Raw genomic sequence first — 26847 nt, 5'->3', positions numbered from 1 at the left:
AGCCTCCCAAGTAGCTGGGATTACAGGCGTGCACCACCACTTCCAGCTAAGTTTTGTATTTTTAGTAGAGATGGAGTTTCCCCATGTTGGCCAGGCTGGTCTCAAACTCCTGATCTCAGGTGCTCTGCCCACCTTGGCCTCCCAAAGTGCTGGAATTACAGGCATGAGCCGCCGAACCCAGCATTAACAGCTTTTTTTTTTTTAATAAGTAAAAGGAGTACACTCTAAAGTAACGATAAATAGTATAGTAAATACATAAACCAGTATATAGTTGTGTATCATTATCAAAATACTGTGTACTGTACAAATTGTGAGTGCTATACTTTTATATGCCTGGCTGCACAGAAGATTTGTTTATACCAGTATCACCACATATACACAAATAATGTATTATGCCACAACATTGTGACAGCTGTGACATCAGTAGGTGATAGGAATTTTTCAGCTCCGTTATAAGCTATGGGACCACTGTGGTATACGCAGCCTGTCATTGACCTAAACATCATTATGCAGAGTGCATAATTGTATATTCATCACTTCTGACAGAAATGTCCAGTGTGCAAAGTCTAGCTGTGAAGTATTGAGATTGTTTTTGTTTGTTTTAACAAAAGAGGTTTAAATATTCCCTTCAGAGACGGGTAAGGGACGTGAAGGAAAGGAGAAAACAATGAAAGCAATAACTGAAGAAGAAAAGTCTTCCTTTCCACAAGTATTAATTATAATCCCCTCCCCCAAATTAACCTTACGCTTCTTGAGTCTTGAAGAAACACCAGGATCCCACTTTTTCTCTCAGGATCTCAGGATTAGTTTTAGTAACATCAGTATAACACATTCATTTGCAGAAAGATGCAAACTGAACCAAAAAGCAACAGGCAGGTGTCTCAAAGGTCTTGAGGTTTATTTAGCCAAGGGTGAGGATGTGCCCCGGGGGAAAATCACACCTCACAGTGTTGCAGGAAAGGGGTCCCAATCTAGACTCGAGAGAGGGTTCTTGGATCTTGTGTAAGAAAGAATTCAGGGTGAGTCTGTAGAGTATAGTGAAAGCAGGTTTATTAGGAAAATACAGGAATAAAGGAATGGCTACTCCATTGACAGAGCTTCCCGAGGTTGCTAGTTGCCCATTTTAAAAAATTATTTCTTGATGATATGCTAAACAAGGGGTGGATCATTTATGTCCCCCTCTTTTAGACCAGATAAGGTAACTTCCTGATGTTGGCATGGCATTTGTAAACTGTTATGGCACTAATAGGCGTGTAGCAGTGAGAACGACCAGAGGTCACTCTTGTCACCATCTTGGTTTTGGTGGGTTTTAGCAGACCTCTTTACTGCAAACTGTTTTATCAACAAGGTCTTTATGACCTGTGTTTTGTGCTGACCTCTTATCTTATCCTGTGACTTAGAATGTCTTAACCATGTGGGAATGCAGCCCAGTAGGTCTCAGCCTCATTTTACCCAGTTCCTATGTAAGATAAGAGTTGCTGCTGGGCACGGTGGTTCACGCCTATAATCCCAGTACTTTGGGAGGTCAAGGCGGGTGGATCACAAGGTCAGGAGATCGAGACCATCCTAGCTAACACAGTGAAACCCTGTCTCTAATAAAAATACAAAAAAAAATTAGCTGGGCGTAGTGGCAGGCACCTGTAGTCCCAGCTACTTGGGAGACTGAGACAGGAGAACGGCGTGAACCTGGGAGGCGGAGCTTGCAGTGAGTTGAGATTGCGCCGCTGCACTCCAGCCTGGGCGACAGAGCGAGACTCGTCTCAAAAAAAAAAAATGGAGTTGCTCTGGTTCAGAGGCCTGTGATATTTCTCCCTGCCCCCCCCCTACCCTTTTATAAGAGAACTTTTAATCCTAAGGGTTGTGGAGGGATAAAGATCATCTTCTGTAACTTCTTCAGGCTGAAAAGGGGCGATGCTGTTCCTGCCCAACCATTAGAGTCTCTTGTATTCAGGTTAGAGCTCAGTCAGAAAGCGTCAGTATGGCGAGTGCCATTCAACATTCTTGAGTTCTGACAAAAGGTTCTATCTGGAAGATTAACAAGTGTTCAATTTAAGACAACATTTCATAAGCTTATTCTGCATTCCTACACAGCAATATGTTTCACAATAATAAAGCAAAATAAGTAAAGTTATTTCAAGTAAACAAAATAAGAAGGCTTTCCATGAACTGAATAACTGCTGGAATCAAGCTGATACAGGATTGCTAGTCAACTGTAATACATGTCCAGATTTAGAATACTGATCCAGATTTCTACATTACCCATCTCTCTTGTTTCTTCTGAGCAGCAGTCAGAGCTCACTGGTTGGTTCATAGGAATAAACAGAGTTAGCCTAAATTGCAGAAACAAACTTTAAAAACAATTGATGAGCCTAGAATCTAATAATAGATGTTCCATAGTTCTTGAAACATAATATCTCTCTCTCCAGTTTCCAAATCATTCATGGTAAGAATGATTTGCCTTATTATACTTGGCATGACTATTTGTATAAAGTGCAGCAAGAATAATTATTTTTCACAGAAACTCTTTTTAAATTGACTTTGATGGAACTCTGTTCCATAGAAGGAATTTTAGATAAGACTTTTTAGAGCTGAGCCCTGCCATCAGTTTGTACCCTCAAATACCTATGAGCTGGATAAATTCCTCTCCACTTGAGGTTCCAAGATAACCTGGGGCTCCTGGACCTGTTAGAAAGTGACATTCTTTACTTACCACAGGTCAGAAACCCTGCACAGGGACTGCATAGGCAAGGTATAAGACATTTCCCCAAGGGGCTTTTATTGGCTTTACAAATCAAGTTTGATTCCTTAAAGGAAAGCATGCCATTCCAGTCAAAGCCTTGGTAAAATAACCAGTTTTTCCAATTGTCCTGTTACAAAAGAAAACAGATTCTTATTGCACTTACACAAGTAATTATTTGCCATAAATTAAGAATACTCACGAATAATTTCCAAATTCTGGAGAAATCAGGTAGAGAGAAACAAATATTCTCTAAATTTGTTCACAGGAGTGTACTATACTCAATTGTTAAAAACTGTAAATAGCTTCTGTTAGTTCAGTCTATGCAGTTAACTCCTGTTCTGATATTCATGAACATTCCACTTCTCCATGAGAGTTCTGAAAATTGTTTCCTCTAATGTCACAATTTTTGCAGTTATCAGAAACCTGCATTTAAGAACACCTGTCAAAGCCCTGTATTTGATTATAAACCACCATCTAAAGAGGAACAAAACAAGACAACACTTGTTTGTGGGTGACAAAATGTCTTAGGACAGCCACAGTTAAAAATATGATTGACAAAGAAATTTTGTTACCTCTGGGGCATACAATGATTTTATGTAACAATTGTAATTATTAATAACATACAGGAAGCCATATTAGAATCATAGGAGTTTCTCATAATTTTTGGACACATACCAGTAACATATTTATACAAATGCAGCCCAAAGAAAACCAAACACCATTTTATATTTGACTGCTGCTTGTATGATTTTTTTAACCAAATAAGCCAAATGTCACTGTTGCATTAATGCATTATTGATGTCAAATCCCATTCTTAATAAAACCTTATAGACATATCTACCCAGTTTTACTGTTTGACCATAAGGTAAGATTCTCATAAACCTTTCATAACCCTTTACAATTTTTGTTAAAGAGCAGCTCATAAGCAGGATTTTGCTCTAAGAAAAACCTGCTGTGCTTTTATTCCAATGTTTAATTTATGGGAAAAACTGAATACCCCTTTAATTTTAGTACCCCTTTAATTTTAGCCAATATGTTCACACACAGAATTTCTTGTACAAGATTAATTTTTCACAAACCTTCCACAACTTGCTTAAACCTTTAGCTTTATCCTAACTTAAAACAATTCTTTAGCCCTTTTATATAGGCAAGAAAATCCACATTCCCATGACATCTTATAATCTTTTGCTAAAAGTACATTCTACTTTCCTTACATACCCTGCATGTAAAACTGTTTTTTTCAGTAGTTTCAAATACATGCCACACTGTTAACTCTTAGCAACTTTTTCTTTTGATGAAAACTTTGGTAAGCTAATGAAGTACTAGGCGTGGAGCCTAGCCCAGGACACACCAGGCAGAAGTGCAGATAAGGATTGACTCTTCCCAGCATAGGTGGGGGGCCTGCCTAACACCACATGTCCCCAGGCCTTATCTGGAATATAATGCTCCAAAGCAGGTAAACTGAACAATTTTCAAAAGCCAAAGAAGCAGTTTATGACCTTAAAGCATTTAGTAAACTTAATATCTGACCTGCATAATTTACACCAAATGTTTACATTATTGAAGATATTTTTATTTTACCAATAATCTTTAAAACTCTCTTTATTTCCCAAAGATTACTTAAGTCACATGAACTAAATAAAAGGCATTACACTTTTTACTTTTCTCACAAAATATTCTGTTGAAGCTCTTGTTACTAAACAAATTAATCAAAGCTCTTTGAGATTTAAACATCACACATACAACATATATAAATACATAGAAGATAAAGGACTTATTCTTTAAGCCAGGAATTGAACTCTGAACTTGGGCTGCCATTGGGAAAAGAGAAAGCACGTTCATATGGTTACAAGGTCAAGCTCCGAAGGACATGACTGACCAGTTTCCTGGGCTATCTTGAAAAGCAGGTTTACAGGTGTCCTAAGCCTATGTTCTATCCTAAGGCGCACCTCTCCAGGACAGAACAATACAGAAAGACCTACGAACCACATCAGTTTCGCTACAGCTTACGACTAGCCTCACAAAATCTTTTTCTCATTAATCAAAACTTTATGGGAGATAAACGATGATTTTTACCATTCATCCAACTAGTTGGCACAGAGAGAGAGACAAAAAGCAAGGGAGAAAAGCATTGCTTGTGGCAGGGTGGGGAAGGTGAGGCACTCAGGGAGGCCAGAGAAAGGCCCACCCATGCAGCAGCCCTGAAAAGTTCAAGTGGTCTCTTATCAATAGCAAAGAGATATCTTCCAGGAGTTCCATCAGCTCTCCAGTTTCCCCTTTTTGGAGAGGAAAAAGCTCCCCATGTTCCATGATCCTGTATATGCCTAACCCTGTCACCCATAGCCATCAGCAAAGAGTGAAAGGTGATTAATCCAAAGAGAATAGAGGTTAACATCCCATAGTGCCAAACCCATTCTTAGCCAACAGGGATTTTACTGAGAGGGATTTTATGGAGAGGGGCCTCTAACCCTCCTAAGTTGGTCCTCTAATCCAAGGTCGATCAAGCATCCTTTCCTTTTATTAAGAGAGGCCTCTAACCCAGTCTGTCTTAGAGACTCTAACTCCCCTAAGTTGGGCCTCTAACCCAATTCCATTCTTTTCCCAAGTATCCTACCGCTTACCCGAAGTCGACTAATCAGTTCTGCAGTCTATTTTCTTTGGAAAGGGGGGTTTCCTCAGTATCGTCCCTTACGTGATTCATCAGAAAGATGTTATCGGACCCCACCACTTACCCAAAGTTAGCTGTTGGGGTAGGGGGTTCCATACTATAGTTGCTTCTGTGGTCGCCAGAAAGATGTTACAAGGAAAGGGGTCCCAATCCAGACCCAGAGAGGGCTCTTGGATCTCGAGCAAGAAATAATTCAGGGTAAGTCTGTAGAATAAAGTGGACGCAAGTGTATTAGGAAAATAAAGGAATAAAAGAATGGCTACTCCATAGACCCTGAGGGCTGCTGGTTGCCTATTTTCATGGTTATGTCTTAATGATATGCTAAACAAGGGGTGGACTATTCATGTCCTCCCCTTTTAGACCCTATAGGGTAACTTCCTGATCTTGCCGTGGTATTTGTAAACTGTTATGGCACTAATAGGAGTGCAGCAGTGAGGACGACCAGAGGTCACTCTCGTCACCATCTTGGTTTTGGTGGGTTTTGGCCAACTTCTTTACAGCGACCCATTTTATCAGCAAGGTCTTTATGACCTATGTATCGTGTGCTGACCTCCTATCTCATCCTGTGACTTAGAATGGCTTAACTGTCTGGGAATGCAGCCCAATAGGTCTCAGCCTCAGTTTACCCAGCTCCTGTTTAAGATGGAATTGCTCTGGTGCACACATCTCTGACAACAGGGGCATCTGTGACCTCTGCTTTTCCTAGAGGGGCCTTTGTGAACTTCAGTATTTAAAGGGGAAAGAGCAAGCAGGAGGGAGAAAAGGGAAGAGTGGAGGCAGTGAGGCCAATGCTTACACCTGTGCAGCTCTGTCTAGCTTCAGTAAATCTACATTTCACATGTGAAAAGATGGCATAGAGGAGAATGGCAACTGTGCATTACCTCCAGCTCAGCAAATCTGCATTCTACGGAAGATAAAGCAAGCTTGTGAAAAGAGGGAGCAGAGGGAATGAGGCTGTGAAGCCAGGTTGTGAAATTACAGCTGTTTGGGAAAACATTGTCAGTGACTCAGTTCCCAAGCTTAACTTTCCCTTCGGCATAGTGAGTTTGGGTCCTGGGATTCTGCTTCTCTTTCACCCAACACAACAGTCATGAGGGAGCTGTTGCCTTTTAGTTCTAGGCCTTTGGAGACCACCAGGGGTGCATTCTCTCACATCTGATCATCGGATCTCGGGATTCTTACATTTTCTGGGTGGCTTCTCCCTCAACTTTATGCTTGGGTTTTGCCTCTGGTTGGCCCATTTATTTATTTATTTATTTTTCCTTTTTCTTTTTTTTTTTTTTTTTGGGAGACACTTTTTTTTATTTTTTATTTTTTTAATTAATTTATTATTATTATTATACTTTAAGTTCTAGGGTACATGTGCATAACGTGCAGGTTTGTTACATATGTATACTTGTGCCATGTTGGTGTGCTGCACCCATCAACTCGTCAGCACCCATCAACTCGTCATTTACATCAGGTATAACTCCCAATGCAATCCCTCCCCCTCCCCCCTCCCCATGATAGGCCCCGGTGTGTGATATTCCCCTTCCCGAGTCCAAGTGATCTCACTGTTCAGTTCCCACCTATGAGTGAGAAGATGCGGTGTTTGGTTTTCTGTTCTTGTGATAGTTTGCTAAGAATGATGGTTTCCAGCTGCATCTATGTCCCTACAAAGGACGCAAACTCATCCTTTTTTATGGCTGCATAGTATTCCATGGTGTATATGTGCCACATTTTCTTAATCCAGTCTGTCACTGATGGACATTTGGGTTGATTCCAAGTCTTTGCTATTGTGAAGAGTGCCGCAATAAACATATGTGTGCATGTGTCTTTATAGCAGCATGATTTATAATCCTTTGGGTATATACCCAGTAATGGGATGGCTGGGTCATATGGTACATCTAGTTCTAGATCCTTGAGGAATCGCCATACTGTTTTCCATAATGGTTGAACTAGTTTACAATCCCACCAACGGTGTAAAAGTGTTCCTATTTCTCCACATCCTCTCCAGCACCTGTTGTTTCCTGACTTTTTAATGATCGCCATTCTAACTGGTGTGAGATGGTATCTCATTGTGGTTTTGATTTGCATTTCTCTGATGGCCAGTGATGATGAGCATTTTTTCATGTGTCTGTTGGCTGTATGAATGTCTTCTTTTGAGAAATGTCTGTTCATATCCTTTGCCCACTTTTTGATGGGGTTGTTTGTTTTTTTCTTGTAAATTTGTTTGAGTTCTTTGTAGGTTCTGGATAGTAGCCCTTTGTCAGATGGGTAGATTGCAAAAATTTTCTCCCATTCTGTAGGTTGCCTGTTCACTCTGATGGTAGTTTCTTTTGCTGTGCAGAAGCTCTTTAGTTTAATTAGATCCCATTTGTCAATTTTGGCTTTTGCTGCCGTTACTTTTGGTGTTTTAGACATGAAGTCTTTGCCCATGCCTATGTCCTGAATGGTACTACCTAGGTTTTCTTCTAGGGTTTTTATGGTATTAGGTCTAACATTTAAGTCTCTAATCCATCTTGAATTAATTTTCGTATAAGGAGTAAGGAAAGGATCCAGTTTCAGCTTTCTACTTATGGCTAGCCAATTTTCCCAGCACCATTTATTAAATAGGGAATCCTTTCTGCTTTTCTTGTTTCTCTCAGGTTTGTCAAAGATCAGATGGCTGTAGATGTGTGGTATTATTTCTGAGGACTCTGTTCTGTTCCATTGGTCTATATCTCTGTTTTGGTACCAGTACCATGCTGTTTTGGTTACTGTAGCCTTGTAGTATAGTTTGAAGTCAGGTAGCGTGATGCCTCCAGCTTTGTTCTTTTGACTTAGGATTGTCTTGGCAATGTGAGCTCTTTTTTGGTTCCATATGAACTTTAAAGCAGTTTTTTCCAATTCTGTGAAGAAACTCATTGGTAGCTTGATAGGGATGGCATTGAATCGGTTGGCCCATTTATTAACCTAGTTGCCTCTCAGTGCATTTGTGTGTGGTTAAAATATCCAAACAGCTCTCAGATGCAGCCAGAAGCTTTCTGTGACTTCAATAATGCCAGGATGCTGGGGAGCAGATGGAGTCGTCTGGGAGACAGAAGGGCAAGGGTAGCCCCTCCTGAGCTGCAGAAGGCGATGATGCAGAAACGGCCACAGGCAGGCTGCACAGGCTTTGCTGTCCTTCCCAAGCCGGGTGCCAGCCTTCTGGCCCCATGGGTTTCCCGTGGGGAGGCTGCTCAGCCGTGTGATGGCAGGGAACGAAAGCAACAGCGTCTCCACGACAAGGGTAGGGTGCAGACAGACACGATCAGGCTCGAGGTGGCTTTCAGGTGAAGGCGACTGGCTAAGATTTAGAAACAGATGCACAAAGCTAAGATTTAGAAACAGATGTGCCAACACCCATCGCCCTGAAGAATGGCCCAGATCTGGTGGTAGGGTTGCCTGGAGCTCCAGGCTGGGCAGGACAATGTGAGTGCGTCCCAGGCCCAGGATAAAAAGGCCACGAAGGTGCTTGATGCAAACCACAGGCACAGGGAGGCCATGGCCGCTCTAGTGCAGTGTGCTAGCCTTTTCAGCCTTGTCTTCTCAGGACTCCAGTGCAGGGTTGGTTTGATGTCAGCAGATGGTTCCGCTGAGTCCTAAACTTGCACCTGAGGCTCGGCACTGCCCTGCTGGAAATCAGAACCGGACCAACATGACCCAGATATTGCGGAACGAGCTTAGGCTCAGTATTTCCAAACAGGAGAGAGGCTGTCCACCTTCACTCCTGGCAGGGGGCTGGTCCCTCCCAGTGATTGGGGATTTGCTGCTGCTGAATAGAGGCCCACTCACCTCCCTCTGGAACTCTGAAGCTTCTGGAAGACCATTTTGGTTTTTATGTCTGTCATCCCTTCGCAGAGGTCAGTCAGTCCCCCGTGGGGAAGCTCCAGCCCCAGGGCAGGACCCACTGGGTGCCTGTTGAGCTAGAACTCTGCCCTGAGCCACCTCACCCGTGTCCTCGTGCTCCAGCCTCCCTGCACTTCTCCCACTCCCAGCACAGGCTGAGCTTTTCCACCTGCGGTTCTAGCATTTTCCATCCCTCCACTTGCCTGGTGAATGCCACATGAGTCTTCATGGCCCAGTGCAGAGGACTTTCCCTCCCAGCTTCTGTGCCCCCTCCTCACTGTCCCCAGAAGGATTTGCACTTGTGTTTTTACAATTAAGAGCTATTTTATTAGGGACAGGTTCTTGCTCTGCTGCCCAGGCGGGAGTACAATGGCTGTAACACAGCTCACTGCAGCCTCAAACTCCTGGGCTCAAGGATCCTCCTGCTTGGTCCTCCTGAGTAGCTAGGACTATAGGCATGCACCACCACACTGGGTAATTTTTTTTCTTTTTTTGTAGAGATGGAGTCTCAGATTGTTGTCCAGACTGGTCTCAAACTCTTGACCTCAAGTAATCCTCTTGCATCAGCCTTGCAAAGTGCTGGGATTACAGGCGTGAGCCACCACGCTGGCCCAGGTCTACTTTATAAACACTTAAAAGCCTTGGTTTCCTTGTATTTCTTCATATCTTCTCTGGCCCTGGCACTGCAGTTAGAACCAAGCACATGCTCTATGCTATATAAATGTATGTGGAGTGCATAAATTAAGGACTGCCACAGGAAATGGCTACTAGAGTGAGTCTTCTGAGAGGACTTGGACTTGCATTTAGAACTTCAAGGGAAACAGTTGGGCGCAGTGGCTCATGCCTGTAATCCCAGCACTTTGGGAGGCCAAGGTGGGTGGATCACAAGGTCAGGAGATCGAGACCATCCTGGCTAACACAGTGAAACCCCGTCTCTATTAAAAATACAAAAAATTAGCCGGGCGTGGTGGCGGGCGCCTGTGGTCCCAGCTACTCTGGAGGCTGAGGCAGGAGAATGGCGTGAAGCGGGGAGGCGGAGCTTGATTGAGCAGAGATCGCGCCATTGCACTCCAGCCTGGGCGAAAGAGCGAGACTCCGTCTCAAAAAACAAAACAAAACAAAACAAAACTTCAAGGGGAATGATTCATCTCTGATCTGTGGAGGGATGGCATGCCTCGCGGTGGCACAGTCCGCCTCCCTAACCTGCGATTAAAAGATTGCTGGCAGAATGGTCTGCAGATCTTGTATTTACTGTAAATAATCAACCCAGGTAAGGAAAATCCCTCTACATAGTTCTGCTAGTTAAATTCCGCCCCAAACAAAACTACCAGAACACAGCTATCAGTCTGAAGTAGGAACAGCTAATGCCATTAGAAATTATGGAAAAAAGAATCCTCTGTCTTTATAGAACAAAAAATGAAGCCTCTTTCAGAAGACCACCCATGGTTCTAGAGAAAGTGGTGTTGCTGGTAACTCAAGAATTCAAGTCTTCTGGAGAGGTGAATTTTAAGCAGTCATGGATCACACTAATTCAGACGCCACTGGCCATTCATGAGATGACCTAACCTTGGTCAGCTGACTCTCTGGAGTAGAGACCTTTCAACCCTCCGTTGGCTGAAGTGTGACATAACCAAGGCTAGTGTGAACTGCTGCCTTGACTCAGCATAATGATGTCCCTATAATCACATACCAGGACTTACTGAAACTTGTTCGATATTATAGACGATTTTGAAACCTCTCAGACCACTGTTCACTTTCAAGACTGAATGATAAACTTAAGCTCTATTTACAGACCTTAGTTGGTGCCAAATTCATTTTTAAAAAATGAGACTAGGCCAGGTGCAGTGGCTCAAGCCTGTAATTCCAGCAATTTGGGATTCCAGCAAGCTGAAGTGGGAAGATCATTTGAGGTCAGGAGTTCGAGACTAGCCTGACCAACATGATGAAACCCCATTTATTTAAAAAAAAAACCAAAAACACAAAAATTAACCAGTGTGGTGGCATGCACCTGTAACGCCACCTATGCAGGAAGCTGAGGCAGGAGAATTGCGTGAACCTGGGAGGTGCACTGCAGCTTGGGTGACAGAGCAAGACTGTCTCAAAAAATAAATTTTTAAAAAAATCAGACAATACCTTCTTAGTTTAAAATGGGACACATTCAGAATAAGTAGCCAGTTGCAGAAACTTTAATAATAGTGCTAACAATGAAAATATGTCATTGTTATTACAATAAAATAGTCCAGACCTCCTGGGAGAATCTTATTAGCTTTGAGTTATTTCTCTCAGAGAGTTGATGGATTTATGGTACCCATCAGCTAAACCAGTCTCCATGGACACCAGGAAAGTCCACGTGCTCTGGGGCGCTAGGGTGCGAGTGGGGGTGTCGGGGGGAAGTCAATGTCCTTCCCTCAGAGAATCCAGTGTCAACAGCAGAAACTCACCTGCTGAGAGAGCAGGATGTCACTGTAACTTTTTTTTTTTTTTTTTTTTTTGAGACGGAGTCTCGCTCTGTCACCCGGGCTGGAGTGCAGTGGCCGGATCGCAGCTCACTGCAAGCTCCGCCTCCCGGGTTCCCGCCATTCTCCTGCCTCAGCCTCCCGAGTAGCTGGGACTACAGGCGCCCACCACCTCGCCCGGCTAGTTTTTTAAATTTTTTTTTTAGTAGAGACGGGGTTTCACCGTGTTAGGCAGGATGGTCTCGATCTCCTGACCTCGTGATCCGCCCGTCTCGGCCTCCCAAAGTGCTGGGATTACAGGCTTGAGCCACCGCGCCCGGCCTGTAACATTTTTTAAAGTATTTTTTTTCCAGGAAGTTTAAAGTCCTTTCTCAAAATCGAATAATAGCCTTAAAAGCTTTACTGAGTAGAGGGAAGAAAGGAAGGATTCCTGCTCTGTGGAAGTCTCCGCCTTCCTCTCTTTAGTCCCCCTCTGCAGGACACCTGGCTGAGCTCCATCTAGAAGGATACAAAACTTTCTCTTTAGTTCTTTCCCTCTTTGTGCCGTAAGAGGAAGGGAAAAAATAGAGATCACGATAAGACCTTGATGTCAAAGCTTCTCAGGGGTCACAGAGCACCTTCCAAGTAGCCCAATGCGCCTGGCTGTGTTTCCAGACTCTCCCTCACAGGTCACCAGTGAGGATTACAAATCACCCTCCAAAAGCCTGAGGAGCCAGAGGGGCTTCCGTCCCTCTCCGGAGCACAGGTTTTAGTGACAGAGCCTCGTTATGTTGTCCGGGCTGGCCTCAAACTCCTAGGCTCATGATCCTTCTGCCTCAGCCTCCTAATATCTGGGGCCACAGGCAGGAGCCGCTGTGCCCAGAGGCAGCAGAATTCTGCAAAACCCTCACACAGACTTTTGAAAGAAAAAAACACGTCTGCATCCACAAAATCAATCATTCTCTCACTGAACACATAAATAAGAATACCAGGTGACAATTTTATTCACAAATAAAAAAGGTATTACAAAACTAAGAATATGATAATTTACACATTTATAAATTCCAGTATGCAAAATAGCAATGATGAAATATACATTGATTTAAGCTATTTTAAAGCAAGGATGACTTTCCTTTTTTTTTTTTTTTTTACCAACACAGACAATAGTGCTTAACCTAGGTAATAGCAACATTAACACTTTATCTAAAGTAGAAAAATCTCTATTTAAAAATATATTCCATATACACAAAATGAGAAAATGCATGACCATACTTGGTTGCTCCTGAAATCCTCCTCATTCTTGTCAACGAGCTTCTGCAGTCCGAGAAGCCACAGTGGTTATGCCCATTCAGCCACACGCATTACCCGACCAGCCTTCCTGACGTCGGCACTCTAGCAGCTGAGTTTATTGAGTGCTATGGGATAATTCCAACAAAGTGAAGTGTAAATTGGATTTTTTTCTCAAATGTTGACAAAGTGTAAAATATCACATTGTTGCATATTGCTAGAGCGGTAGGGTAAAATGTCTTCATCTTGATACAAGTTACACAGGATTTATCACATTCAGTAGCAAATGAAATCCATTTTCAACCCTAAGCAGTTCTCTGCTGATTGCAAATGATGTTTTGGGATTTTTGGCCAAAATCTCATTCCCATCAGTCTGGCTTTCTCCAGCCAGTGTTTGTCCTTGAAGTTAATCAGGGTTCTACATGTGGAAAATATATACAGGCTACACAAAGGAACACAGCCCTGCCCACTTTCATCATCTCTCTGTCATAACAGAAAGGACCAGATGGCAAATAGTGGCACGTATGTGAATCATGGTGAGGTCACGCGAGGAAACTCTACTTGCATTTTCACAGCCATTGTGTGGTCAAATCCTAAATATTTTACATGTCCAAAAGGCAATTTTCCTAAGAGTTCATACTACCAAAGGATCATTGGTTTATACTTAAAAAAAAAAAGTAATCCAGGAAAAAATCAATCAATTATGACTAGGCACTAGGCTGACATGACAGCTTGGGGGCTACAGTGAAACACTCATTTCCTATTTCAGGTGAGGGAATTGAGGTCACGAGATGTACCAGACACAGGCAAGCTAGTGAACACATACCAAAACCTGAAACTATGGAGAAAAGGCCACAAGAAAAAGGACTCATTAAATGTTACTAATCTTTCACAAAGAGAGAAAACCGTGGGTAATACATGAGAAGATAAAAATATCCTAGGAAAGACACATTTTAATATTCAGTTTAAATGTTAAAAGACAGTGACTTGGACAGGGCAATTCCAAACCAAAATATTGTAGCGCACTCGAACATACTGATGTTCAAAAGTCTAAAAAAATGCCCTGTTCAAGTAAGTCTTCTCCAGGGCATAAAGAGTAAGAGCAAATGAACCATTCGCTGCTTTGTGACTGAACGGGGTTCATTTCTGTCTTAACTCTAGAGACGATGCTAGTGTGTAGATGGTAGGGGATAGAGCACCTTAATAGAAAGAAACTCCATCCTCTTAAATCCAACACTGGATGGCTGAAGTAGGAGATGATGTGCTAACTAATCTTACACGATCAGAAGGAGCACGACAATGTCCTGGTCAAACTACACTAGGGCAGTTACAGCTGCTTCATCTAAACCCCTACAAATGGAGCATTTTCTTCTAGTCCTAACGTGTGGTGTGTTCTCATGGAAGACTATTGCAGTAGTAGGGGAAGCTGCTATGCTGTAATTTCTAAAGCCTTTAGTATAAGATACAATGCCAGTAAAAGGTCATTTATGTTTATAAATACCCTTTTTCTATAATCTTCTAAGCTCAGGCAGAGGGACAGATGCAACAAATGTTTCTATATCAACTGATTTTCATATACATATGCCAGCCTTTGCATACAAGTCTCCACAATATGTGTTAATTCTGGGCAATGGGCTGCCCTTTCTCAGCCACATTCCCTGGCCCTGGTGTGCTCCTGAGATCAGCACCAGCGGGTGTTTATGAGACCGAGGCTGAAGTGTGGATTCCGGAAAGAGCTATCCTTCTCTGTCTGATTCCTCTGATTCAGTTGACTTCATCTAATAAACCCAAGATTTAGGCAGGCAATATGAAGGCCATTCTAACCACCTACGCGACTCAGTTTAGATGATGAAAAAGTGTCCTTCTCAAATAGAAACACTCACTTTTGAACCCATTCTACGTAAAAGCTAAGGTAATTTATCTGACATTTCACAGGCGGTATGAAATTATTTCTGGAAAGAAAAAGTATACTCTGGGTCTTCAGTCTTGTAAAACCACAATCACCATGAAAATAAGCATGAAGGCATTTCTGTTTCTTGTTATATGTCCACAATCTCATAGGCTGCCAACTCAACCCATCCTTCTTTGAAGTCACTTTTGTGGCAGAGAAGCTCCTTATGTAGGAAAGATGCAGAGTATCATGAGTCGGCCTGGAGTCTTTTCTTGTTATTCATTGAGGTTTCAGCTTACAGCTGGTTTGGCTCAGAAGCAACTGGCTGAAAGGCTTCAAATGCCGTCAGTTTGGTTCAGATTTATTTTTGCCCCAGAAGCCATGTAAGGTCCAGACTGCTCAGTCCATAAGCCTAACAAAGGAGTACTCTTTGGGTTCCAGCACACACTTCTACTGCAGAAAGCAGCAGGTCCTTTAAGATTCCTAAAACAGCAACAGAAAGGAAGCTTTAGAGACAATGTCTTATAAATTAAATCTGCTAAATTTCAATGGTAAAGAATTATTATGCATAACTTTTACTAGTAGTACCCATGAATTTAATAGCACATGGACAAGAAACTCATTCAGTAGTATCCAAATATCCAGCTACCCGTGTAATCTCAGGATAAAATAAAGGTTTTCATAACAATTCATAGTCACCCAATAACTGCAGAGTACTTAAAAGACGATACTGTAACCCATAGCAATCATAATGTATTAACAAACCATTCTTCTGTGGGCTTTCAACCTTATTCAAACATTTAAAGCTTCTTTCTTCTGTACTGTGTTCCTTTCAAGCATCTGTAGGTAAATATTTTAGGATTCTGTATTTCCTTTCTTTCAAAGAACAAATATGATGAATGAATAGTGCCATTCTTTATCTGCCAACTTAGTCTTTGAATGTGAAACTTCCATTAAACTATTAGAGAACGTTCAGAAATAGTTGGGAATAAGATTTATCTTATAACAATCTCCCTAGCATACTCACAATCCTTATCGGGAAAATATCCTCAGCAAAGTATAGCCATTAGACGTGTCCTTATCACAAAGAGCACTGACCTCAATGCACGAAGGGCGCAAGTGAAATCACTGAACATTTACTTCATGTATTAACCCTTCACTAACTTACCACGAACTTGGCATTGGTGACATACCAGGTAAGTGTATGCAAAAAATTATTCCTAGGTCTAAGGAGATTATCTAGAAGTCAAATCGTAAGAAATACGTCCAATAACAGGAGATAGTTTTATCAAATACGTTGATTAACTGACATGGTTATAATAACTACATTAACCCTTCTGTGGGAGGCAAATTATCCTCATTTTGCCAATAAGGAAAAAGTAGAGATTTCAATCGATTGAAACAATAGACCCCAGGGTCCTCTCATGTTTCCTAACCTTCTTTCTGTCTCTTCCTGTTGACATTTTAAATGTTGGATTAAAAACAACTTCAAGAAATGCTTTTCCTGTAAGTACACAGTCTGGCTTTGTTCTCTCAAATAGCTCAGCAAAAAATGTTCCAAATATCTCAGTTTTGTTCCCTTCTGGAACATTATCTGGAGAGATGTGTATAGGAAAAGCTTGATTCAAATCGAGTCATACAAACTCAAGAAGGCTCTCACACCTATTTGCTTTATCTGGAACCGTAACTATCATCAGATTATGGGTGATCTTAAATCACCCACAAGAAAACTAGTGTGTGCAAATGCAGGTTTTGGAAACAAATGCATCATGCGTTGAAATCATGGCCTCACACCACGTAAAGAGAGAAATGCTGTTTGGCCACAGCTGCTCCTTATCCACCTCCCAGATGGACACACTTTGTTCTCCTGAGCTACGAGCGCGCTCACATCGTGGAGCCAAGCTAACTGAACACGAACCTGTGGAATGGAGAAAATTAACGCGATGCCCTGTGCTTTGGTTCATCAGAGTGAGCTGCTGAAATCAAATTATTGTATTTTATGTTTTAAGAGACAGGGTCTTGCTTTGTTGCCCAGGCTGGAGTGCAGTGGCGTGATCCTAGCTCACTGCAGCCTCAAACTCCTGAGCTCAAGTCATCTTCCTGCCTCAGCCTAAAATCAAATTCTTTATGAGAAGTGAATGTGTCCTGTAGTTGGAAAATTAGCCTGTTGGGGAAAATGTGGGTTGGTTTTTTGAATTTAGATGGGGAAAAAAAAACAAAACAAAAGCAAAACTACTTGAGTTAAACACTTGGTTGAACCTTGAAATAAAGAGGAGGACCACACCCCCAAAGGCCTGCAGTAGCTTAAGGTTCATTTGCTACATTTCACAGATTATTAAGTGCAACTGAAGTTTTTTTTTTTTTTTTTTTTCCCAGCATCTGGAAATTATTATCTCTTAAAATAGGCTCAAAATATTATTTACTATTATAGGGGAAAAATCAAAATGGTCTATATTTTAACAATTCCTTTTTAAAATTCAATGTCATACTTAGATTTATCTAAATTAATCTAACAATTATAGGACTACACATCTTGAAAAGTTAGTAAAAACCTTTCATTAATAAATTATGCTGTGCAACTTGAATGTAATATTTTCTCATCAGGTTCAGTTTAGATGTAATTGTAACTTTCTTTTCATAATGATTTGAGTTGAAAGTATATAGAAATCATGAGAACTACCCTGCATGTCTTTCAAAAGAGTTAATAAGTCATGATATGCCAATCTCACCACCTAAAGCATGTTTCTAAAATATCATGTCCATACAGCTGTGATGACAGTGCTCATACAATCCTGTCCCCACCGCACCAACATGCACAGACACAAGCAGGCAATGAGGTGGCGCCGGGATGACCTTGTATGAAGATGTTCCCTGCCTTAGTCTCGGCAATGGACATCACAAACTTGGGAACAAGCTACAAAATTAAGGTGAGTGGTAATTCTGTTTCCTGACAAAATTCTGAAAAACAGTCATCAGTCAGCTGGCAGCACTGTAGCCCTAGTTCCTCAGATGGTCTAACGAGAGTCAACGGACGATGTAGTAGACGTGGCGAGGGCCCCTCATTTAGTGCTGCTGGGGGGCAGCTGGGCCCTCTGCTGCTGAGCAGGGGGGTTCCCCTGTTTCTAGCATCCTCCGATCCGTCGGTGGACGCTCTCCGCTGTGAAGGACTCGTTACATGCTCTCGGCTGCTGTGTCCTCTCAGTTCCTACGCTGTGTGGGGCACAGTCCATTCTCGAGACTTACACTCAACTAGGTTAATTCTTAAGTCTTTTCTTATTTCTTATCATAACAATTTTACTAATTATGGATGGCTCAAAAGAACAAGACCAGTGAACAGCCTTTCCTAACTCCAGGCAAAGCTCAGAGGTAGATACTTTGTATGTGTTAACTGCCTAATTTGTTTTCCCTTCATTCACTCATCTCCCTTCTCTTACTTCTCCATTCCCCCATTTTGAGAACAAAACCAATTTTTTCCCTCCAAAGCTAACAAATGTTTTCTCTATAGAATCCCCTGTAAATTCTCCAGATAATTTTTTTTTGTAGTTAAAAAAAGCAAACAAGGTGGAAAGGTGGCTTGAGCCCGGGAGGACGAGGCTGCAGTGAGCTGTGATCGCTCCACTGAGCTCCAGCCTGGGCGACAGAGAGACCCCGTTTCAAAACCCAAACACGAAAAACAGAGAACAAGTACTGCAGACTTAGATCATATGTAACTTGTGAACTGATCTTAAAAGGAACACATCAGCATTCACACTTTGACTGTGCACTAAGTCTCTGATACAATCAGGCCAGCATACAGAAGCACATGGAAGCGAGACGCCTCTGGAGCAGGCTCAGCTGCCTCCTCCGCACCCACAGCGCTGATCTGGGGCAGGGAGGGACACGCAGTGACAGCAGCGGCCTCTTTGTGGGGCAGGGTCTTGTGGGCCTGGGAGCTGGACTGTTGCTGTGACTCTGCCCTTTTACACTCAAGGCTTGACACTTTTCTTCTAGAACTTACACTAACAATACATGCGCTCCCATTTAAGGAAATGTTTACAAACATGAGGTCAAAATCAGCAAAGGCCACGTCCTCACCTGAAGAAAGCAGAGACGTGCCCGGTTGCCCCAGAATCCTTTGCTGCCTCCAGTTTTGCGGCATGCAGAAAGCCCCATCTCTGCAGGTGCCACCCTCGCTCCACCCAAACCTGATTTTAAACCCCCCGCCTGAGAGGGTCTTATGACCCGGTCTCGGGTCACAACCAACAATCAATTTCCAGCCAAATCAATCAATCTGTCAAAATAGAGTGATCCAGAAAACAATAGCAAGAGAGAGGAGGGAAAAGAGCAGCTTTAGGAGACCTAAATTCACAGAAACTTGGCAGTGAATGAAGTACATTTAAGTATTGGGCATAAGTAATAGATACATAACTATATATAACAGGAAGAAGTGAAGGTCAGGAATTGTCTGCAAGGTGCTCCCATATCCGACGCATCTCTCTCAACCAGGGAACGAGGCGGCAGGTGCTGTGCTAAGTGGTTGTACTTACCAAGAGGAATAAAAGAACGCAGCTGTACACTTTGCTCTTATATATTAGCTGTGTTCGTTTTTTAAAAAAAGACTTGAAATTTATTTTAAAACATATTCTACAACATACAAGAAATTAGGAAAGATGCAAAAAAAATCTCATGAGGTTCCCCCTAATTTTGTGCTGGGAACAGCGTTCTGGTCTAGTGTAAGTCAGTGCTATGTTCACAGGGAACCCAGTCGCTGCCTTACCTGGAGGGACGTCTGAGTGGCTGCGTGGATGACAGCGCCACTCTCCTGATCTAGCTGGCTTCTCGTAGTTGGTGCATCCTGAGTTGATGCTGGTTCTGCCGGTGTGTTGTTACATCTAGATAAATCCGCAGCGGCTGTAAAGTTTTCAGAATGAGCTTGGATTGGAACAGCCCCACCAACCAAATCTTGACTGCTATTTGAAGCCAAAGACGTTGAGCTTTCATGTTCTGGACTGAGAGAAACAATGTCTTCTCCAGTGAGTTCGGGATAAGAGTCACAAAAAGAGATGTTGTCACCACCCATGGGATTCTGCATCAGAGGCCAGGCGTCTGAAAACTCGCCACAGATGGACCGCGTGAGGGGCCCGAAGAAAGTTGGCACCATCTCCCCGGCTGGGCCTGCGTTTCTGCACACACATTCAAAAGAGCTTAAAGTCTGTGATGGGGAGAAAAACACTACTACAAAGAAGCATTTCAGCCGTAATGTTAGGTCTTCTAGATGAAATATCTAGATACTAAATCAGAATTCTAGTGTTTCCTATTGTTATAAACTTGCCTCAATACAGTAAGTCAAATTACTCCATTTACTTGAAAACTGAATTTTGACCCCTCCTTCTAATTAATATAGTTACATTTAATCCAACGTCTAAAACATGCAGTTTCCTGTTTAGACAGGAAGACAGTTTAGACAGTTTCCAACGTCTAAAACATGCAGGGTCTCATCTGAGTTTGATTGAGTGCTATTCTAAAATAATAGTCCATGGGTAAAAATTAGTTACATGTTAATTACAGATGACAGAGGTGTCAGAAATCATGGACATAAGACAAAAATAAAATTAATGAAGAGTAAAGTATAAAGAATGTTGTACTGGATACGAGTGACCTTGAGAGACCTACCTAATTCTTGCCTGAGAATTGCACCCCACCAATATCCAGAACGTCATTAATATTTAAGAGGTGATGTTTCCATCGTTTCAGATGAAAATCGGTACATTAGTAGAATGCATATTTGCACAGGCGGATATGAAATGATTGATTGAAAGCACCCAGTTACCTCGCCTGAAGACTGGCCGCAGAATGCACCCCACAACCAACAGTCGCCCGGTCGGGGCTGCAGGCCTTGTCACAGCACGAGGATGGGAGCAAGTGCACCGGCCCTGGGGAAGACAGCACAGGTGTGAAGCACAGTGCCTCCCTCCGGCAGCTTTCACCTCAGTAACACTCAACACTCCTCTTGGAAACTTAGATGTTCCCCTTTGGGTGATTTTTGGGGGAAAAGGAATACAAGGTTCTCTTTTTTTCTCATCTTAAACAAATGATGAGCCACTTACCTAAGGTACCGAGAGTAGACGGACTCATACAGACAGATGAAGAAGGGGGGATGCTAGGGGGCTGGGGCAATGGGGAGACCAGGAGCTGTTGTTTCATGGAGACAGGGTTTCAGTTTGGGAGGATGAAAAATGTTCCGGAAGGTGAATGGTGGTGATGGTTGCACCTCAGTGAGAATGTACTTAACGCCACTGAACTGCACACTTGAAAATGGTTAAGATGGTGAATTTTATGTTATGTGTATTTCACTACAATAAGAAGTGGGGAGAAGGAATAAAGCAGTCTGTGGGAGAGCACAAAACGAGACTCTTGGCCCCACTGAGGACAGGAGGAGCAGGACAACTTTTCTGCTGAGTGGCCTCCTAACACAGATGAGAGCGTGCATGTTCGAACCCTCTAACTCCATACACACAGACACATTTCTTTTTATTGCTAGCAATGTCACTTAAGGAATAAGTAGATATGTGCACACAGCTTTACAAACTGAATATACCACTGAAGCTGGATATATTTTGTGCTACAAAGATAATATAAGCTTAAAAATCTAAAATAGAGATTAGATAAGAAACTTAAAAATAAATCTTCTCAATCCTATAAGCAGAAAATAAACACTCATCTTTTTGAAGAGCCTTCTTGATTTCTCACTCTGTCTATACATATATATCTCATTCTAATTTAGAACCACAAACACACTAAAGCGCGCGCACACACACACAAAGACTCACACACATACACAGAGGAAGACTTGGAGAAATTATATATTTACATATATAGCTATTGAAGAAATTATACATTTACATATATAGCTATATGTTTGTGTGTATCCAAATTTTCCATGAGGAATATCTCTTTACTTTTATAAACAGGAAAAAAATTATGAAACTACAGTCTCCCTTTTAAAAAATGAATGCCAAATATTGAGATGCAATCGCAAGCCTGTGTGAAACAGGATGACTGGCCTGCCTGCATCTAAGTTTCCCTCAAAGCAAGGCCTCCGCCCGGACCATCTAAACATACAGTGCTCTGAACCCGTTGAACTCACCAGGGTTTACTGCCACTTAACAAACGAGTGTCACGCTCACCATGGGACACTTCAAAATTGTTTTAAAGCAAAAGGCACTGCCGTTCCTTGTAGAAAGGCTGATTCCAGGGAAAGTACACGACAAATCTGGGACTTCTGGTGGCAGAAAGTAAGAAAGTGCTAAAAGAATAATGCGGACCTGTCAAAATGGCACATGAGCCAGACCGAAGGGAGTTCCAAATGCCGGGCAACATGAGCATCGGAATCAACAGTGACACCAAAGGGTTGCAACCCACTGAATACAGTCCACGAGTCTAAACTCACTAAGGTATATAAATAAATAAATGGAGAAGGAAAGTTCCTTCTTACCATAGGAAGCCAACTAATAAATGTGGAAAGAATAATGGAATTAGAAAGCCAGGATTTGTTAACCATCATAGTCACGACTGATTCCAGTACGAATCATCAGGGCACGCTAAGCTACGGGGTGAAAGTTTGGGGTGTGACGGGATATTTACATAGTCTCCAAGTATCCCCTACAGGATATGTATTCATTACAAAGAGAACAGCAGACATTTTACATTGGAGAAACCTGGCAGACACCCCGTTAATGAAGTCACCAAGGTGAGCCTGACCAGGCACAGGCCAGACAGACAACCTCGCCTCCCGACCCAGGGCGCTGAGGACCTAGCATCCCCTCAGTATTTCTGAATTGAATCCTGAGGAACGTCAGACAAACCCAAATTGAGTGTCGTTCTACAAAACTGTAGAATTTTGAAAAGTGCTGGCCTGTACTTTAAAAAAAAAAAAAAAATCAATATCATGAAACACAAATGTTAGGAGACTATTCCAGATTAAAAGAGACCAAACAGATTTGACAACTAAATCCGACAGAAGTTTTCAGAATTTTGTTTCGCTATGAAAGACAACACTGGGACAATTAGGAAAATGTGACTATGCTCTGTAGATGATATAATAGTACTGAATTAACATAAATTTCCTGTTTTAATAATTGTGCTGTTGCTATGTGAGAGAAAATGTTTTAGGACGCAAACACTGATGTACTAAGGGGGAGAGGGACATCATATTTGCAACTGGATTTAAAATAGAAAATGAAAAACAAGTATGCACACACACACACGAGAGAGAGGGGATAAAGCCAATGTGAACATGGGCAGCATCATGTTAATATTTGGGGAATCTCAGTAAAGGACATGTGGGAGGTTCTTTGTTCTACGCTTTCGATATTTCTGCAATTATGTCAGATTCCTGAAATTATGTCAAAAGAAAAAGGTAAAGGGAAAAAAGGATCTGCCATTCAGGAGGAAGCACTTGAAATAAGCTGCACTGACCCAGGGCGTTGGCCTGGGGATCATTTCCGGCCCCAGTGTTCTGTTAGGAGGTCATGCAACAAGGCCATCTGTATATTTAATCTTTCTTCTCAGACTGAAGTAAGGTGAGGCAGAGTTTATACCAACTGCGTTTTATTACATTTAAAATTTAAAATTAGAGTTCATTTCTCCAGAAAGTTTTCCTACTTCTAACTCTAGTAACAGTGTCCACGGTATCATATCTAGGAAAATGTAATGCTTGGGGGTGTGTAAGGATCATACAGTCACCATTAATAGTGTCTAAGGGTCTTATCTGTGTAGACAAAGGCAAAACTAGATCCACACACCACAGAAAGTCTTGTATTTTATTCTTCACCCATTCCTAAAACAGGAGATAGTAATAACTACCAGAAAAAGAATTAAAATGAAAGCTTCTTATTCTATATAGCCATATGCTGCATAGCAATGTTTTGTTCAGTGATGGCCCAACAATACCATGGTGGTCCCGGAAGTTTATAATACCATATTTTTACTGTGCCTTTTCTATGTTTAGATCCACAAGTACTTATCGTATTGCAACTGTCTACAGTATTCAGTGCAGTCACATGCTGTACAGGTTTGTAGCCTGGGGCAATGGGCTACACCACATAGCCTAGCTCTGTAGGAGGCTATCCCATCTAGGTTTGTGTGCACTCTACAAGGTTAGCATAAAAGCAATGCATGGCTATATATACAACATGAGATTGGAACACTTAACTGACAATTTCTTGAGAAGATTGATTAGACAGTTCCAAGAAGACAAGTCAATCTAATGGGATCTAATGGGATATGGTTAAAACAAATACAGATGGCTTATTAGACAAAATGGTGCTATTAATATTGCTTCCATGGGTGCTAACAGACCTGTAAAGTAATAAGAGGACAGGGGAACTGGGGTAGACTTGTAGAGAGGGTGGTTGGCCATGGAGGGTTTTAATTTGCAGAGGAGGTGAGGTGGTAGGGTGGCGGGGGAGTGGGATGTGTAAGTGTAAGAACACGTGCTAAGGAATAGAAATACATAGCAAAGAAAATTAGTATTAAACACACTCGCAGACCACAGTGTAATAAAAATAGAAGTACAGACTAAGAAAATCACTCAAAACCATGCAATTACATGGAAATTAAACAACATACTCCTGAATGACTTTTGGGTAAATACTAAGATTAAGGTAGAAATCAAGAAATTCTTTGAAACTAATGAGTACAAAGATACAACATTCCAGAATCTCTAGGACACAGCTAAGGGAGGGTTAAGAGGGAATTCATAGCACTAAACACCCAAATAAAAAAGTTAGAAAGATCTCAAATTAACAACCTAACATTACAACAGAAAGAATTAGAGAAGCAAGAACAAATCACCTCACCCCTAAAGCCAGCAGAAGACAAGAAATAACCAAAATCAGAGCTGAAATGAAAGAATTGAGATATGAAAAACCACTCAAAATATTTAAAAATCCAGGAGTTGTTTTTTTGAAGAAATAGGCTGCTAACTAGACTAATAAGAAAAGAGAGAATATCCACATAAACACAATTAAAAATTACAAAAGGGATGTTACCACTGACCCCACAGAAATAAAAATAACCATCAGAAACTACTATGAACATCTACACACACACACTAGGAAACCTAGAAGAGACAGATAAATTCCTGGACATATATACCCTCCCAAGACTGAACCAGGAATAAATTGATTCCCTGAACAGAACAAAAACGAGCTCCAAAATTGAATCAGTAGTAAATAGCCTACCAACCAAAAAAAGCCAAGGACCAGATGGATTCACAGCCGAATTCTACCACATGAACAAAGAAGAGCTGGTACCATCCCCCTGAAACTGTTCCAAAAAAATGAGGAGAGACTCCTTCCTAACTCATTCTATGAGGCCAGCATCATCTTGATACCCAAATCTGGCAGAGATACAACAAACAAAACTTCAGGTCAATATCCCTGATGCACACCAATGTAGAAATCCTCAATAAACTACTTACAAACGGAATCCAGCAGGACATCAAAAAAGCTAATCCACCACGATCAAGTAGGCTTCATCCTTGGGATGCAAGGTTGGTTCAACATACACACATCAATAAACGCGATTCATCACTTAAACAGAACTAAAGACAAAACCATGTGATTATCTCAATAGATGCAGAAAAGACTTTCAATAAAATTCAACATCCCTTCATGTTAAGAACTCTCAATAAACTAGGTATTGAAGGAACATACCTCAGAATAATAAGAGCAATCTATGACAAACCCACAGCCAACATCATTCTGACTGGGGAAAAGCTGGAAGCATTCCCCTTGAAAACTGGCACAAGGCAAGGATGCTCTCTCTCACCACTCCTATTCAACATAGTATGGAAAATCCTAGCCAGGGCAATCAGGCAAGAGAAAGAAAGGGCATCTAAGTAGGAAGAGAGGGAGTCAAACTATCCCTGTTTGCAGATGACATGATTCTATATCTAGAAAACCCCACAGTCTCTGCCCAAAAGTTTCTTCAGCTGGTAAACAGCCTCAGCAAAGTTCCAGGACACAAAATGTACAAAAATCATTAGCATTCCTCTACACCAACAACAGCCAAGCCAAGAGCCAAATCAGCAAGACAATCCCATTCACAACTGCCACAAAAAGAATAAAATACTTAAGAATACAGCTAACCAGGGAGGTGAAAGAGAATTACAAAACACTGCTCAAACAAATCAGAGAAGGCACAAACAAATGAAAAAACATCACATGCTCATAGATAGGAATAATCGATTTCATTAAAGTGGCCATACTGCCCAAACAGATTCAGAGCTATTACTATCAAACTGCCAAAGACATTTTTCACAGAACTAGGAAAAACCTATTTTAAAATTCATATGGAACCAAAATAGAGCCTGAATTAGCCAAGGCAATCCTAACCAAAAAGAACAAATACAGTTCCTTCAATACCTAGCTGGAGGCATCATGTTAACTGATTTCAAACTATATTACAAGGCCACAGTAATCAAAACAGCATGGTACTAGTACAAAAACAGGCACATAGACCAATGGAACAGAATAGAGAGTCTAGAAATAAGACGACACACGTACAACTATCTGATCTTCGACAAAATTGACAAAAGCAATGGGGAAAGACTCCCTGTTCAATAAATCCTGGGATAACTGTCTAGACATATGCCAAAGATTAAAACTGGACCCCTTCTTTACACCATATACAAAAACCAACTCAAGATGGATTAAAGACTTACATGTACAAACCAAAACTATAAAACCCTGAAAGAAAACCTAGGCAACACCATCCTGGACATAGGAATGGGCAAAGATTTCATGACAAAGACATCAAAAGCAATTGCAACAAAAGCAAAAATGGACAAATGGGATCTAATTAAACTTAAGATGTTCTGCACAGCAAAAGAAACTATCATCAGAGTAAACAGACAACCTACAGAATGGGAGAAAATGCAAACTATACATCTGATAAAAGTCTAATATACAGCATCTATAAGGAACTTAAATTT

General features: G+C 41.6%; 2 protein-coding genes across 12 annotated transcripts in view; one reads left to right on the top strand and one right to left on the bottom strand.

Moving 5' to 3' along the window:
- Positions 1–26847, top strand: part of MIPEP (mitochondrial intermediate peptidase) — a 213211-nt gene that overhangs the window by 182675 nt on the left and 3689 nt on the right. The window contains exon 19 of the transcript XR_013407934.1: positions 17638–17797. The gene's annotated coding sequence lies outside the window, so the exon portion shown is untranslated. The remainder of the gene's footprint in view (positions 1–17637; positions 17798–26847) is intronic.
- Positions 12673–26847, bottom strand: part of TNFRSF19 (TNF receptor superfamily member 19) — a 105371-nt gene continuing 91196 nt past the window's right edge. For 7 of the 11 annotated variants that reach the window (XM_015120743.3, XM_015120745.3, XM_077974267.1 and 4 more), the window contains 3 exons: positions 20680–20782; positions 19627–20032; positions 12673–15353 (listed from right to left, as the gene is read on the bottom strand). In XM_015120743.3, the coding sequence (XP_014976229.2) occupies positions 15345–15353; positions 19627–20032; positions 20680–20782 (518 nt within the window). In that variant the 3' untranslated portion in view covers positions 12673–15344. Of the gene's footprint in view, positions 15354–19584; positions 20033–20679; positions 20783–26847 lie in introns of those variants that run through there. The other 4 variants (XM_002808139.4, XM_028837411.2, XM_015120742.3 and 1 more) reach the window with 1 other exon arrangement.

The sequence above is a fragment of the Macaca mulatta genome, chromosome 17 (assembly GCF_049350105.2).
Source record: "Macaca mulatta isolate MMU2019108-1 chromosome 17, T2T-MMU8v2.0, whole genome shotgun sequence".
NCBI classification, from domain to species: domain Eukaryota; kingdom Metazoa; phylum Chordata; class Mammalia; order Primates; family Cercopithecidae; genus Macaca; species Macaca mulatta.
Note: the sequence above shows the minus strand (reverse complement) of the source record. Positions and strands in the feature narration are given on the sequence as shown.